The sequence below is a fragment of the Balaenoptera musculus genome, chromosome 1 (genome assembly GCF_009873245.2).
Source record: "Balaenoptera musculus isolate JJ_BM4_2016_0621 chromosome 1, mBalMus1.pri.v3, whole genome shotgun sequence".
In the NCBI taxonomy this organism is placed as follows: domain Eukaryota; kingdom Metazoa; phylum Chordata; class Mammalia; order Artiodactyla; family Balaenopteridae; genus Balaenoptera; species Balaenoptera musculus.
Window position 1 is genome coordinate 153,172,636 of NC_045785.1, and position 15,482 is coordinate 153,188,117.

Here is a 15,482-nt window from a genome sequence, read left to right on the forward strand (position 1 = left end):
TTAATATATGACATTTATATATTTGTTTTTATACCAATCATAAAATATAATTTCCAAGACTTTTTTATGGAGAAAGGGGCCCACAGCCCTGAAGATGAAAGTGGATGAACAAGAGTCATAATGTGGCCCAGGCTGAAAGGCCTGTCAGGGGCCAAGGTTAAGGCAAGAGGACTCCCGCATGGGGTCAATACCCACCAGTCAAACTTCCCTTTGCCCTGCCAGATGAATGACTACTGATGCTGCTGGTGGTTACCATGGCGTTTATTGAGTGCTTACTGTATGCTTGCATTGTGCTAAGCACTTCCAGATGTGCAATCTCATTCCGTCTCTGCAATAAATGTGTAAAGAAGGCCTTCTTATCTGCGTTTCGCAGGCAAAGCATCCTGAGTCTCAGTGAGACTGACTTGACCACGTTCACAGACGACCAAGGGTATGGCCAGCAAAGGCCAACCTATGGCTGGATGTGCAGGCAGTGTGGCCTAGTGGGTAATAACATACTTCCATCACTGAGTTATTTCGAGGATTAAATGAGATCGTGACTGCTAAACTCTGCGAATGCCTGGCTGTTGAGATTTTTATCATGATAATGAGGCACTACAGGGCCTGAACTTAAGTGCGAAGCTCCAAGGCCACAGGGCTCTCCCAGCCTCCTGCGTGGGGCTCCTGCCACCCCAGGTGACCTGCTCCTGCCAGTAGACAGAAATGGCCAAGTGAAAGGGTGAGGGACGCCATGCCCAGGCTCCAGGACATGCTGGCAGCCCAGAGAGCCCGCAGACATGATGCCCACACACGCGGAGCTGGGCTGGGCTGCCTGGGAAGCCGCCGAGGCTGGTCCCGGGTTGTGCCGTGCTTGTTCCGGTGTCCACAGTATGTGCATCTCTGTCCTCCCTCCTCAGATAACCTGTGAGCTCTAAGGACAGGGACCACACCCCATCGGTTTCATGTCCCAAGGTGACTTTCACAGTCCCCAACCCATGGGCAATTCAGTCAGTTACTGTTGACTGTCTACATTGACCACGCTCCATATTTTTGTCTTTAGGGACTTCAGTCTCTTTCGAGTTTTCATTGCTCCTCCTCTACATCCCCCCAAAGCAGCTCAAATTCCACATGGTTCTGCTTGTATGGATGGCTCCATCCTTCCTTCCTTCCTCTGCTGGGAATAACCTATCAGGGAACACAGTTAAGGAATTTGATTCTTTTATTTCGGGACATTGGACAGCTTCATAGAGGGACTTGTGGGAATCAACACCTTCACTGCCCTGGGTGGGGCTGGGGAAGCCATTCCAGAACACGGCCAGTCGGGACTGGGAGGGGGCCCTGTAGTGAAGCCCCATGGGGCTTCCTCTTTCCCATCTGGTTGAGGCCATCACAAAGGGGCCAATGAACCCTGAATGTGATCTGAACATCGAGCAGGGTGTGCCCAGCCTGGACAGACGGGTGCCTGCCCCTTTCCTTCAGAGGTTCCTACTTACGATGGGCCAAACAGAGACACCAGGTGTTTGGGTCAGGCCAGCTGCTGGGCAGAAGGCGTCTGCAGGTGGTCATTCTCCTGCAGCTGATGCCTGAGGCTCTCCTCCCAGACAGAGGCCTGGAGATGCTTCCCACCCAAGGGGCAAAAGAATTGCTGCTGACAGATTTGCTAAGAGCTAAGAAAGAGGAAATGTGGCAAAGGCTCATGGTGACCGGCTTCCGGGATAGTTTTTGTTTTGTTTTCTTGAACTGTGTGAGTTCAGAAGGTGTGGACCTACTTGAGCTTGGCCAGCGTGGGGTCTGGCCAACGAGTAGAGAAAGCCAGTGGTGAGTAAGGAGCAAAGTCAAGTTGAAGAGAAGCGTTAGGCACGTTCTGTAGACCAGTTGTCACTGCTGCAGTGCAGACCTGCTGAGCTCCCAGCTCTCCTCCCAGAGGCCCCCATCCCCACACCCAGTTCTCTGAAACAGAAGAGGAAGCAGTGATGAAAGAAACCACCCTATCCTATCTTCTGTGTAAAATCTTAGAGCTGCAGAGGGGTCTTCTTAGAACTTTGCTGGTCTCACTTCATGATTTCACAGATGAGGAAACTGAGGCCCCAGGAGTGAAAGTGACTCGCCAGAGGTCACAGGTCATTGGATGGTCTTGCTTTCATTCTCAACAAGAAATTGCAAAGAGCTGAGCCATGGGACGGGCTTCCAGCCAAAGCCCACAGCCCCACGCAGCCCACACCTTCTCAGCATCTGCTTCTTGGGGTGCAGGTTGGTGTGAGGTGCTCCTGGACCTGACTGCTGTCCATGCTGGGCTCTGGGCTGAGTATCACCTAGGCTGGTCCACTCTCTCCCTGCCACCCAAGCAACAGGTATTTTTCTGACACGTCCTTGGAGGTCAGCCCAGTTCTCCGCTGAGCCCTGCAGAGGGTGCCAAACAAGAATAATCATCAGATATCCTGTCTGAGTCCCTCCAGGGAGCATCTAATTGGGGAGATGGGATTGACACAGGTGAAACAATAATTAAACAGTAAAAGGCAGCATATAATCAGCTGCTAAAGGTAGCCATACCGGCTGTGAAGGCACCTCCATAGGTCCTGGCAGTGGTGGAGGTAACATTAGCAGGCAGCTGTGGAGGTCCATGGCACGTGGAATTTGCAGCTTTGCTATGACAGGAATCTGAGGCTTTGAGGCCATGGGGCTGGTGTTTGGAAATGAGTCCCTGAGCTGGTGAGTGAGCTTAGCTGCCCACCTGCATCCTTCCTCAGCCAGCTGGCTGCCTCCCAATTGGAGAAGGGAGGAGAGAAAACAGAACTCCAATGAAGTGATAAAGCTTTTGTCTACTTGTGAAAAGTGTCCATTAAGTGAGAGTGAAGTTACCAAAGGCCCATCCACTGGTGGTGGGAGGACATACACAGGAAACACCTGATTCTTGATACAAGTATGATATTAGGAGAAAGGCAGGGACCAGTACAAACCTGTATACTGTATACCTTTCTCCATTTGGAAATTAAAATGTCAGGAACCTAAAAGATTAGGAGAGCAGAAAATGAGGAGATTGCTGTGGGCCACAGAAATTTTCTCAGGAAACTACACAGAGAAGATGGAGCTAGGGGAGATGGGGGCTGTGTATCCTAGGCAGAGAAACTGCACAAACGACAGTGTAGAGCAGAGGTGGGCAAACTACTCTTCATGGGCCAGAGTCCACAAATAAAGTTTTATTGAAACACAACCACACTCATCCTATGGTCGCTCTCTGCTACAGTGGCAGAGGTGAGTAGCAACAGAGACTGGATAGCCTACGAGGCCTAAAATATTTGCTCCCTGGCCATTTACAGAAAAAGTTTGCCAAGCACTAGTGTAGAGAAAAGAATGAACAAACCCTATGACATGTGAGCCAATCCAGAGGAAGTGCTCCAGGAAAGTGAGAAATTAAATTGGCTAACAGAGATAGGACTTTGTATGCCTGGAGTGATAGTTACAGTACATGCCTTTTGGATGGGTTCAATCATTTCCAAAATACCCATTATTTCATTTGGTTTTACCTTTGCATCAATCCTATGAGGTGATAAAGGATTTTTATAGATGAGGAAACTGAGGCTTAAAGACATGATCCAACTCTCTCAAGATCACTTTGTTAGTAATGGGAGTCAGAACCTGAACACATGCTTATGTTCACCCCGCAGGTATTGCCTGAGCCTCTACCATGTGCCAAGCTGGAACTGAGCTCTGGGACCCCATGGTGGAGCAGACAGGTGCTTCTATCACAGAACTCAGTCCAAATGGCAATCCAAGACTTACTGCACTATAATTCCTAGCAGAAAGCAAGATCATTTTTCTCCCCCTGTAGGCAATGGGGGACCACTGAAGGTTCTTGAGCAAGCATATATTATCTGCTTCATGCTCAGGGCCACTGGGCGTGGAGAAGAGATAGAAGTATGGTGTAAGTCATTAAGGAGCTTCAGTCTAGTTAGGAAGAAAAACCAAGATGGATGGTCTACTTGGAGGTTAATATAAGTAGATGGATATTTAAGTGCAGGATAGTATAGTGCTAGCTTTGGATGTAGGTTAGCTCTAACCTTGCTGGGGCTCCATTTCCTCATCCGTGAAATGGGCATAATAATAGTACCTTCCTCATAAACTTCCTCATGGTGAGGATGAAATGAACTAATACACGCTAAGTGAGTAGAACAGTGCCTGGCACATAGCCTGTTAACAACAATCAACGATCATCGTCATCATCATGCAGGGCTGAGGTGGTCAGAGAGGCCTTGACAAGTGAAAGATTTCAGATAGACAGACAGCAGTAAGATGATGAAAGCTGTGTGCAGGAGGAAGAGGCTGACAAATTTAAAAAGAGGGAAAGTGAAATTTCTTTTTTTTTTTTTAAATATGTATTTGTTTATTTATTTGGCTGCGTCGAGTCTTAGTTGTGGCACGTGGGATCTTCATTGCTGTGTGTGAGATCTTCGTTTCGTCATGCAGGATCTTTTAGTTGCGGCATGTGGGATCTAGTTCCCTGACCAGGGATCGAACCTGGGCCCCCTGCATTAGGAGCACAGAGTCTTAACCACTAGACCACCAGGGAAGTCCCAAAGGGAAAGTGAAATTTCTGGCAAAAATGAGGTTTGTGTGATTTAGGTCCAGAAAAAAATGGGCCCGAACGTATCTGATGGCTCCAACACATTCTCCTCAGCCCACTCCTGACCCTGGGGGTCCCCCTCATCACTGGGGCTTTCATGGGCTGCCTTGAGCTCAGCTGCGGAGACTAAAAGCCACAGGCTTCACTCAGAGTCTCTTCTTGGTTGGGTCACTTCCCAGTAACCGAAATTAAGACTTAACATATGTCATTGATTCGGATGCAGAATCAGCCAGTGTTTGGATTTTTTCTTAATATAAAGTAAAATTCAACTTAGGGTAAATCTGCTCTGAGATAGGCCGCAGACCACAAGAGGATGGTCCTCTTTGTTTTGGTGTGATAATATTTTAATCGAAAAGTCTGAGGATCACTGTCACAAGGGCCATCGCTGCTCTGACCCCTAGCGCCCAGCCCTCTTCACTTGGCTGCATCCCAATAACCCTGAGAGTTAGAGAGGACACAGACCTTTCCATGGCTTAGGACCTATGAACACAAATCTGCTTCTCACCAGTGCCCTGGATGTGCTGGCTGCATTGGGAACAACTCAACTGTCTGCCACCAATGCCAGGAGCTTAATCAGAGCAGATGCGTCCCATGCCAGATGCACTGAGATGTATAAGCCTCCTAGGAGAGACACCTCACAGGGCAATGCCTGTTACCTTTAAAATCACAACAGAGTGAGCTCCCCATTCTGTCTCCATCTTGGGCCACCCCAGGAGACAAAACTCTGTCTGGTTTCTAGCTTTGTACCCATAGATGGAGACAAATCTTTCACTTTGAGGACTTGAGAATCTGGCAGGTGACTAGAAAGTGGGGTCTTTGACTTATCCTCTGAAGATTACAATATTATTGATCTGTTCACACCCTGGATACTGCCTTCTCGGTAAACCCTTGGGGCAGTGCATATCTGTGAGTGCAAAAGTGTTAAGTCTGCAGCTGGATGGGGACCCTTGAGGTCTGAAATTGCTTGGGAAGGGTCTATACCAGTTCTTCTCCAACATTGCTGCACATTAGAATCACCTGGGAGATTTTTTAAAATCCCTCTGCCCAGGCTGCATCCCAAACCAATTAAATCAGAATCTCCAGGATGGAGCCCAGGTGTTGTGTTTCTAAAGATCCCCCAGAGGAGTCCACGTGCAGCCAGGTTTAAGAAGCGCTGGTCTAGGTTTTCTACCATCTCTAGGATGGGAAAGAGTGGACTCCCGTAGCTATGGCTGGCTGGCTGGCTGGCCTGCTTTGGGAGGTGATTCATTCAGTCTATGGTCAGATCTCGTCTGCCAGATCTGGTGTGGGCAGCAGCCAGGGGTGCTGTCATCCCAGGGTGGGAGATTCAATGTGCTGGCCAGACAGGGCTCCTGGAACGCCCAGACGGGGTGGAGATCAGGATGGCTGTTTTCTGCGTGAGTCCTGCAAAGGGTGCCCACGGCCACTTGCGTCACTTCCCCAGGTTTGTGGTGGGAAGCGGGGAATAGATGGGTTATCTGCTGAAGGAAAAGAGAACAGGAAGAAAAAACCTGAGGTTAAGGCAGCTCTGACTCTTACTGTATTCAAAAACAGGCTGGAATACTGGCCTTTGAAAGCCATGATACAGCTGCCTTTTCTTACCGGGAAATGGCTATAGCTCATTTGGAAACTATGAGAGATCTTCCAGGAGCTTCTAGAGCTTCTAACTCTTTTTTGTAGATAAGTATGAGAAAGCTGTTAACTCCTAAGGAGCAACAGCCTGCATGTTTCAGAGACGGACAGAATGGAGTGTATGTAATGGTAACGGGATACTGGTCTTTCTGACTGGAAGCTTCCAGAGGGCAGCAGGCACGTCTGGTCCCATAGAGATGTGCCCAGTGGGGTGGGTGCTGGGGGCGGGGTCTCCAGGAACTAAGCGGGGAGGGACGAGGAATGAGAAGCTCCACTGTGATGGTCCCTGGATTAATAAGTCGACAGCGAAAGAAGACACTCTGTGTGGCTCACACCACTTGCTGCTCAGCTCAAGAAGATGGGAGATGCCCTGGGGAGTACTTCCCCTTGGGTGGTCCTCAATGGAATCAGGGTCCTGTTCCAGAGACCTGAGTGGCCACATAGGAAAAGGGTGGGCCCTGCATCCTGGCGCCTGCCTCCCCCTGCCAGAGGCTAGAAGTCCCTCCTTGACATCTTTACAGGTGACACGGTGGCCCCAGGTCCTGAGGCTTCTGGGGACCCACTGAACGTTTCACAGGTCACGTAATTTTTAGGTCTTGGTGTAGCGGCTGCTCGTCCCAGCCCTGTTGCATGGAATTTCAGTGATCGCTATGGGAGTGGCTGAAGCGGCCGTCCTAGGGTGACCACGTGGAATTGACAAGAGCATGGGTTCCAGACTTTGATGGACTTGGTTCCAGGCCCAGCGCAAATGCTTACTAGCGGTGGGACCACAAGCGTGTTTCTTAACCCTTCTGAGCCTCTGTCTGTAATCTGTAAAACAGGAATAACATACGTAGTATGTAAGGTATGTGAGCGTACAGTGCTGTTCTGATCGAGATCCTCAAGGAAGAGTACAGAGGGGAGCAGACAGGCCAACGGAACATCCTGTGATGGAAAAAGGATGTCAGCTCGTCTCCATGCTGAGGGGTGGGTGTGGGAGGCCACGCCCGCTCCCCTCGGCAGCCACAGAGCTTGACATCTTATCGGCTCTGTGGGATTGGAAAGTGGGAGGGGGAAGTGAAAGCGTCCTGCTGAGTGTGACTTGTCTCCCGTGGGCGGGCTGGAGGGAGGAGGCTGGACAGCTCTGCCCTGGGAGCCTGACATGTTCAGCTGGGTGACGCTGTGATGGCAGCATGGCTGTGAAATTCCCCAACCAAACCAGACACCCACAGGGCAGTGCTGGGTGATGTCAGCCTGGAGAACACGGTTGCCCCACCCCTCTGGGCCTCAGTTTCCTCATTTGCCAAAGGAGAATCCTGACCCACCCTGGGTCTGCTAGATTTCTAAGACCAGGCAAACTCTAGGCAGGTTTTGACTGACCTATTTATTCCCCCAAACTGTGGCTCCTGCACTCCCAACCACACAGGACAGCGTGAAGACAAAGCAGGGAAGGTGGGTGGCAATGGACTTGAGAGAAACCCAGGGAATTGACAGACGGACAGGTTTGCTTAGACCCCAGAATTCTCCCCTGAATTCTGTCCACAGTGTGAACAACATCGACCTTCATCTCCTTGACTTCCTTCTTCCTAGAGGGGGTGTGGTGGTGGGGCAGTCAGAAGAATAAATTGTGATGTCATGAGAAGAACACAGCAGAACAGACTGGCATCCCTTTTAGTTCTGCAGAGACTGACTGCAGGGCTTTAGGCACGTTCCTAAACTCCTCTTAGTCTCCATTGTCTCACCGGTGAAATGTGGGTAATAAACTCTTATCTTGCAGTTTGGGTTCTGAGGATTAACTGAGATAATGCAAGCCAAGCACTCGGCACAGAGGAGGTGCTAAGTAAACACTGGCTGTCCCTGTGCCCCAGCAGAGATTTATCCCCTCAAGTATCAGGGAAGGCTACAGCCCCCTGCCCCCACTAGTTCATGCATTCATTTGATAAATACGTATATGTGTGTGTGTGTATATATATATATTTTTTTATTATGTGCAAAGTGCTGTGGCCAGTGACATGGGGCCTGGACTGATGTCCATGTGCCCTTGGTCCTCTCAATCTGGGAGAATTGCTGTCATTCCCATCAGCATATACTGGGATCACGTGTATGTTCCTGTCTCTCCAGCTCTATTGTTACTTCCTTGAGGAGACGACCATGGCTTGCATTTCTTTGCATCTCCCATAGCATCTAAATGGACACCCTCCATAAGCAAAACAGCTCCGCTGAGTCACCAGATTCATACCCAGTGCCTGTGTGCCGGGCCTTTTCACCTTGGTCTTGCAACAAGCCTGAAGGGTGGGTACTACCCCCATTTCACAGGTGCGGAGACTGGGGCCGAGAGAGACTGAAGTCACTTCCCCGGGGTAGCTGGCTGCGCAGGGATTTGACCTTTGATTTTTCTCAGCCTGAGGCCATCCCATTCACTGCGTGAGGCTGGTGCTCACTTATTCTCGGTTGGAGAGGCCTTTGGGAGGACGAGGTCATTCCCTTCCTCATCCTGAGAACCATTATACATCCACCCTCACATCTGTGTCTGTTCCAGAATGACTGTAAACCCGCAGAGGAGCCGCGGTGCCCGCCCACGCTGCAGGAGATCAAGCAGAAGATCGACAGCTACAACACCCGGGAAAAGAACTGCCTGGGCATGAAGCTGGTGAGGGGGCGTGCCCCGCACTCTCCGCCCCCTTCCTCTCTCCCCCTCCCAGCTCCGTAGCCCCTGCCGGTGTGGCTCCCCTGCTCTCCCTCTGCATTCTGGGGGATACCCCCACCAGGGCTCTCCCATTTCTTTGGGCTCCTGGAGGCCTCCAGGCTTGTGTGAAGCTGAGAGCCCGGCTTATCAGGGGTCTCCGTGTGTTTTAGGGAAATAGAATGGGCTTTAGAATAAGATCCACATCTAGTCTCTGGCTCTTCCTGTTTTTAACTTGTGGCTTTGGGAAACCTTAACCTCTCTGAGCTTCAATGTAAAAGAGAGATATTAGTTCCCATTTGTCAAAGCGCTTGTGGGAATTAAATGATATGCAAGTGACTAAGGGCCCAGGAGGCCCTGGGCAAGGGGAGCTCGCAGCTCCTCCTCCTCCCCTTCTTGGTCATTACAGCCTGTGTCTGGGGAAGCTTCCTTAGACTGTGCAGAGCTCAGAGGGGAGGGCACCAACTTTGTGCCAGGTTTGGAAAGGCCATCTTCAGTGGGGAGGGGAGGAGACAGTAGAAGAACCCTGCCCCCTGCTGGTGGCTGGCGGCAACTGGCTCTTTGGGGCTTCAGCCGGGTGGGGCGCCAGAAAACCCAGTCGCGGACAGGCCTGGGTTTAAGTCTTGCAGACTTCCGGGTTTTGGAAAGAGATGCAGGAGAAAATCCAGTGCGCTGGTTCTCCAAGGGCCTTATTACAGAGCCTTCCTGCTCCTCCTTGGTTTGGAGGGGCAAACTAGAGAGGCCACTCCAGACCCTGCCTCTTGGCCTGGGGACCCACCAAAGGCAGTCGGCATCTGCCTCGTGGCAGGGGATTTGGGGCAGGCAGCCTGAGCCTGTCGGGAGGGGGTTTGACTGGGATGGCACTGCTATTAGGAAAGGCCTCTGCAGCCCACCGGATCTGGGGCCACGGCCCAGAGTGGCAGACAGGATCAAGCAACACAGACGCCCCCTGACCCCACATGAACCCCCGCCCCCGGCAGAGTGAAGACGGCACCTACACGGGTTTCATCAAAGTGCATTTGAAACTTCGGCGGCCGGTGACGGTGCCTGCTGGGATCCGGCCGCCGTCCATCTATGACGCCATCAAGGAAGTGGACCTGGCAGCCACCACGGACAAGCGGACATCCTTCTACCTGCCGCTGGATGCCATCAAGCAGCTGCACATCAGCAGCACCACCACGGTCAGTGAGGTCATCCAGGGGCTGCTCAAGAAGTTCATGGTCGTGGACAATCCCCAGAAGTTTGCACTTTTTAAGCGGATACACAAGGACGGGCAAGGTATGAGAGAGCTAGCTCCCACCCAGAAACTACCTTTCCCAACTCTGTCTGTGCTCCCCAACACACTTGAGTGGGAGGAGTGGGCTTCTCGTGGCACCTCCGTCCAGCCATCCATGTGGCTTAGGTCTGTGGAAGGGCCACACGCACATTCTGCCGGCTCGCTGTGCCCCTCCCTCCACGTGTGACTTCAGGAAAACCACACCCTGGGCTCTCACTTCCTAATCTGTGGAATGGGACAGAACCCGCCCACCACTCCTACTAATCTTTTAGGGGATGACGTGAATGGAAACATGCTTCACACTCTAGCAGACACTGAAGATAAAGGTTGTTACCCTATTTATTCTTGTCAGGTTCATTTCATTAGGTTGAAAGGATGGCCACTTCCATTTAGAAACACCAGCCTCTGCATTTCCAATCGGTCCCACCCATCCTGAGCCCCTGCCCTTCTTTTCCAAGATGAGCGCCCAGCCCCCTCTCTTGGTTTGCAGTGCTCTTCCAGAAACTCTCCGTTGCTGACTGCCCCCTCTACCTGCGCTTACTCGCTGGGCCTGACACGGATGTGCTCAGCTTCGTGCTAAAGGAGAACGAAACTGGAGAGGTGGAGGTAGGTCTGGGACCCTTTGTTTGGTGCACAAACCCAGCCTTCGGGGCACGCTGGGTGGGCGCGGGTGGGGTTATCCTCACCACCCAGCACAGCAGGAAAATGTCTCAAGGCAGTTGATCTGGGGTGAGTGCCGCTGAGGTTCAGCATTTAAGCGAGGATTGTAAGCGCCCTGGGGGAGCAAGTCAGGGCCTGTGTCTGGCAAGGCCTGCGGAAAGACAGGATTTCATGCGCTTTATTTCTGAAAGCTCAGGGTGGAGGGGCGCTGAGAAACTCCCTGTGTTCCACCCAGGTTCTTTTGCCCCAGGATGGCCTGAGGCCCATCAAGCTCCATCCCTGGGCTCCACTGGGCATGGGTATTTTTGAGTCATTTGTCTCTCCCTGGTTCTTCAAAGCGGACCTCGATCCCCCAAGGGAAGCTCACCGGAGTCCAGTCTGTGGTGTGAAGTGAGGTGAAACCAAGCTGGTGCCCCCCGCGGCCTGGGCTACGTGGTGGGTGGGGTCACAGAGGAGTGACCAAGAGCAGGGTGCCTCTCACAGAGTTTGTCACACTGCATTCAGTGGAGGCCTGGGGTTCGGGGAAGCAGTCTTGGGAGCCACTGTGGAAATCTGGGGGGTCCAGGTGAGTGGGGCCCTGTCCTTTCCCGGCCTCCACCAGGCAGCTCTGCTTTCCATCTGCTTTATATAGTGGAAGATTTTGTTTGGAAAAAGTATTCCGCTGAAGCTGTTTGAACACTGCTGGCCCATGGCAAGCTCACGGGCCTGGGGGTTTAGAGGCCTGGCTTCTAGTTCTAGTTTTGCTGCTGTAAGCTTTGTGATTGTGGTGGTTGTGTCTGTGATTGTGGTTCCCTCTGTGGACTTCAGTTTTTTCATTTACAATGTGGGGATTAAACCAGATAAACCTTAATGTTCCTTTGTGCTCAAAGAGCTTAGGAGTCGAAACCCCTGGCCCCATGGGGGCCTCAGTTCCTGGGTCAGCCTGAGAGAAGTCAGACTTGCCTTCTGTCCTGAGAGGCCAGGTCCCACCGGGCAGGCCCGGGCCCACCAGGCTCTGCAGAGCTGTGCAAGTGACTCATCTCATCACCTGCTCTGCTAGCCAAGGGAGGCAGATACCCTAATTCCACGGCAGATGAGAAAACAGGCTGAGAAGGTGGACTTCTGTGCTCAAGGCCACACAGTGGAGCCAGGCTGACACCCAGTCTCCCGAGTCCAGGTCCAGCTCTCCTCCAGATGCCACTTGAGGGTCCGCATGTTGGGAGCCTGTTGCTGATCACCCCAAAGCAGACAGCTGGGTCCCAGGCAGCTCCAGCGTCACTGTTAAGATCTCAGCGGCTACAGAGAAATTTAAGATTACTGATTCTCTGAATAAAAATATGGCTCGTGGACTAGTAACTCTTGGCCACGAGATGCCAGGATTTGAAATTCTGTTGCTGGTGCGGCATGGAAACCCCAAGCTTTATTCGTCACATCTGCCTATTCAGTAGCAAACCATGTGCAAACTGCGTGAAGAGTGGGGACCGCAGGGGTCCTCAGATCAGGCGACCGCTAACCTGTCTCCTATTGTTTCTCCCCCGATCTCCCTCTCGCCCCACAGTGGGACGCCTTCTCCATCCCCGAGCTCCAGAACTTCCTAACAATCCTGGAAAAAGAGGAGCAGGACAAAATCCAACAAGTGCAGAAGAAGTATGACAAGTTTAGGCAGAAACTGGAGGAGGCCTTAAGAGAATCCCAGGGCAAACCTGCCTAGCCGGTCCTGCTTCCTCTCCTCCCGATGCCCACGGATTTATTTTTATTATTAATTATTATTTTGCCACAGACACTTTTTCTCAGGACACCTCTGTTGGGTGCATCTGTGCCCGCCCAGCAGTTCCAGACGTGGCACAAAATCTCTGATGGACACGTGTGTGCGCGGAGTTGGGGCCTGCCCGCCGTCACGCTGCGCCCTCTGCACGCTGCCCAGGAGCAGCGCTCGCTCGTGTGAAAGATCCGCCACGTCCTCTCACCATCGGCAAGCCTTTCACAAACCAAATAGTTGCCTCTCTCCACACCAGCCGGCAAAGGAAAGAAAAAAGATTTTAGAGATATATGTTCTTTCTCTGCCTTTTATTCTTTTTCAATTTCTTTCTTATTTGCCATCCACGGTTCCCTTATTTATGAGTCCAAAAATTGTAGCATATTCCTTTAGCAGGTCTGAGCTAAGCCCCTGAAAGCACAACAGTGCTCATAAAAGGACTGTCCCCCACTTTCCCCAGATGCCCGTTGTTCAGGCTTAAGGGACGGTCATAAAGCCACTGGCTCGGGTCAGGAGCACTGAAGCTGAGATTGCCTGAGAAATTTCCAGAGAAGCTGCAGCCGGCCCTGGCCCTGATGGCCCAAAAGTCTGTGCACATGTGAACCCAAAGGCATATATATCTGTGTATGTGTGGTCTTCAGCCACATCTTTGTCAACAACTCTTTGTTTTTGAGTTACAGTTTTGAATTTAATATTGCCATCATCCTCATGTGTTTCCACCAAAGGGAAGCCCCCCATTTACCATTTTAAAGTCTCCTGCTGAGTATGGAAATTGGGCAGTCAAAGCCAAAACATGGTGCAGATAAACGTGTCCGAGCTGTCTTCAGCCTTCCCCGGGCTAGAGAGCAGGGGAGGCCTGGCTGCCTTGGTTTCCCTTTGGCCCCCAGCACTGCCTTTCTCCTCCCACTGGGACTCTGGGATCTCCAGGTACCGCCAGAGGAGCTGCCTTGAGTACAGAGCGGGGAACCTCCAACTCAGCCAACTTGGAGACCTTTATGTTGGAAGAATGGCCAGCCGTGGGGCTGGCCTCCCGCTGACCTCAGTGCCTTTTTGTTTTCAAAGAGGGACAGGAGCAGGGGCATTTGCTTGAGGCTCTGCTGCTGGCTCGCTCCTACCAGGAAGTGGACCACGGCGGTGTGGGAGACAAGGCCAGGAGACTCTTCCCTCCAAGTATGGGACGAGGGTCGCAGACCTCCTTCCCGTCTAAGGTCCTGGGCTCTGACTTCTGAGAAGTGAGGTCAAACTGCCTGGACAGGACGGATCTGATTCCCAGCTCTACATGTGTACTGGCTCCTTGCTTAGGTTCAAACTTAAAACCAGCCAAACAGTTCAAGCCAGGAGCCAGGACTACAGAGACACTCCTGCACAGAGGGAGAAGGACTCTGCACTTTCAAAGTGGGGCCAGTTTTCCAGTGCAGCCTCTGAGAGACCATTTCTTCGTCAGCCTCTGAGAGACCATTTCTTCGTCGTCCTCTGCCTTCCCAAGTCCCTGTTGGGTTGGTTTGAGCCCACGCTTCTTTGTGTAGCCTCAGAAGTTCCCTCCCTCCCTGACCCTCGCTGAGTCCACATCGCCCCTGATCACAGAAGGAATGCAGACCCCTCATCATGCAAACTACTTAGTCTTCAGAGCTGCAAAAACAGGACAAGTTAAGCAGCTCAAAAAAGATTTTTTACATCATAAAAACCCTAGTTATCTGCCATCTCCTGCTCAGCCTTATCGTCCCCCCCCCCCCCCCCCCGCTTAAAAAAATCTCCCTGCTGTATGTCGACAGGGGTGGGTGCAGAGTCCTCTTTTCTTCAAGCTGCATGTCTGTAACATGAATAGAAGGCATGGCTCCTGTGCAACCGCTGTGAATGCTGCTGAGAACCTCCCTCTGATGGGGTGGCTATTTTATTTTTGAGAAGGAAAAGAAGTCATGTACATATATACATAAAGGCATATAGCTATATATAAAGAGATAGTGGTGTTTATGAAATAAGGAAACTATGGGAAAATTCAGACTTTCTCTAAAGCACAGTTAGACCAGGACCCAGGCTGAGGCCCTACCTCCGAAACAGTAGTGTGTAGGGAGTGTCCCTTCCCTCCCAGGGTGGGCATGACTGCTGGAGTGCCTTCTACTGTTGTGTTGCCCAGTGCGTAAAGTGTTTGTTTTGGGGACATTTTCTTTTTAAATGTCTTTCTTATATGGGTTTTAAAGAAAGTAATAAAAGCTTGTTGCAAAAATCATTCAGACCAGAGATGTGTTCCTTGAACTTCCCCATCTCATGGAAATCGGGAGCTGGGAGAGGGGGTGGGAATAGAGGAACGCGCACGTTTTGTGTCCAAGTCAGATTTCCTTTTGCCAACAAATGGAGGAATGAAGGCTACTGTTCAAATCAGCTTGAGAAAACCGTCCAAAGGCATGGGCTGGGGGTGCTGCCTAGGTGACTGGCTATTCTGCATCCCCACAGAGCAGGAGAGGAAAGGGGACTTACTACAGAAAGAGTACTTAGAAAAGAGGAGGGGCTTTCTGGAGCTAAGGATGATTGAACACCAGAATAGGCTACTGAGTTAAACAATAATTCTTCTATTTTCAGAATTATTTTAAAATTAGATAGGAATGTGTCTTTGAAAGTTTGAGATCATCTCACCTGGAGGAAGAGGGCTAGATGACTAAAACAGTCCTTTCACCTTAGCTCTGACATCCATCAAAGGAACACCTCAGTAATCGTGGCAATAACCACGTAAAAGTTATTAGAAAGAAATTCTCGCCTGCCTTCCGGTATTGATCACACACAGTGCAGTGAATGGGGGCCCCCGGAGCTCATCCAGTCCACTCCCGGCCTCCCTCTAGGAGAGCACCCCCTGTCCAATAGACATTCTTAAAAGTGTCCAGGAATGGGGCACATCTGTAATGTTTGCTCACCTAGACCTCCA

At 51.2% G+C, this 15,482-nt stretch overlaps 1 protein-coding gene and 1 non-coding gene across 3 annotated transcripts in view; one reads left to right on the forward strand and one right to left on the reverse strand.

The window, feature by feature from the left end:
* RASSF5 (Ras association domain family member 5) overlaps positions 1 to 14,796 on the forward strand; it is a 71,587-nt gene extending 56,791 nt beyond the window's left edge. For both annotated transcript variants that reach the window (XM_036861887.1, XM_036861896.1), the window contains 4 exons: positions 8,751 to 8,861; positions 9,875 to 10,172; positions 10,661 to 10,776; positions 12,368 to 14,796. In XM_036861887.1, the coding sequence (XP_036717782.1) occupies positions 8,751 to 8,861; positions 9,875 to 10,172; positions 10,661 to 10,776; positions 12,368 to 12,520 (678 nt within the window). In that variant the 3' untranslated portion in view covers positions 12,521 to 14,796. The remainder of the gene's footprint in view (positions 1 to 8,750; positions 8,862 to 9,874; positions 10,173 to 10,660; positions 10,777 to 12,367) is intronic.
* Positions 4,474 to 4,546, reverse strand: TRNAR-CCU. The gene has a single exon. It is a non-coding gene; the product is annotated as a tRNA-Arg (tRNA).
* Positions 14,797 to 15,482: the final 686 nt, after the last annotated feature.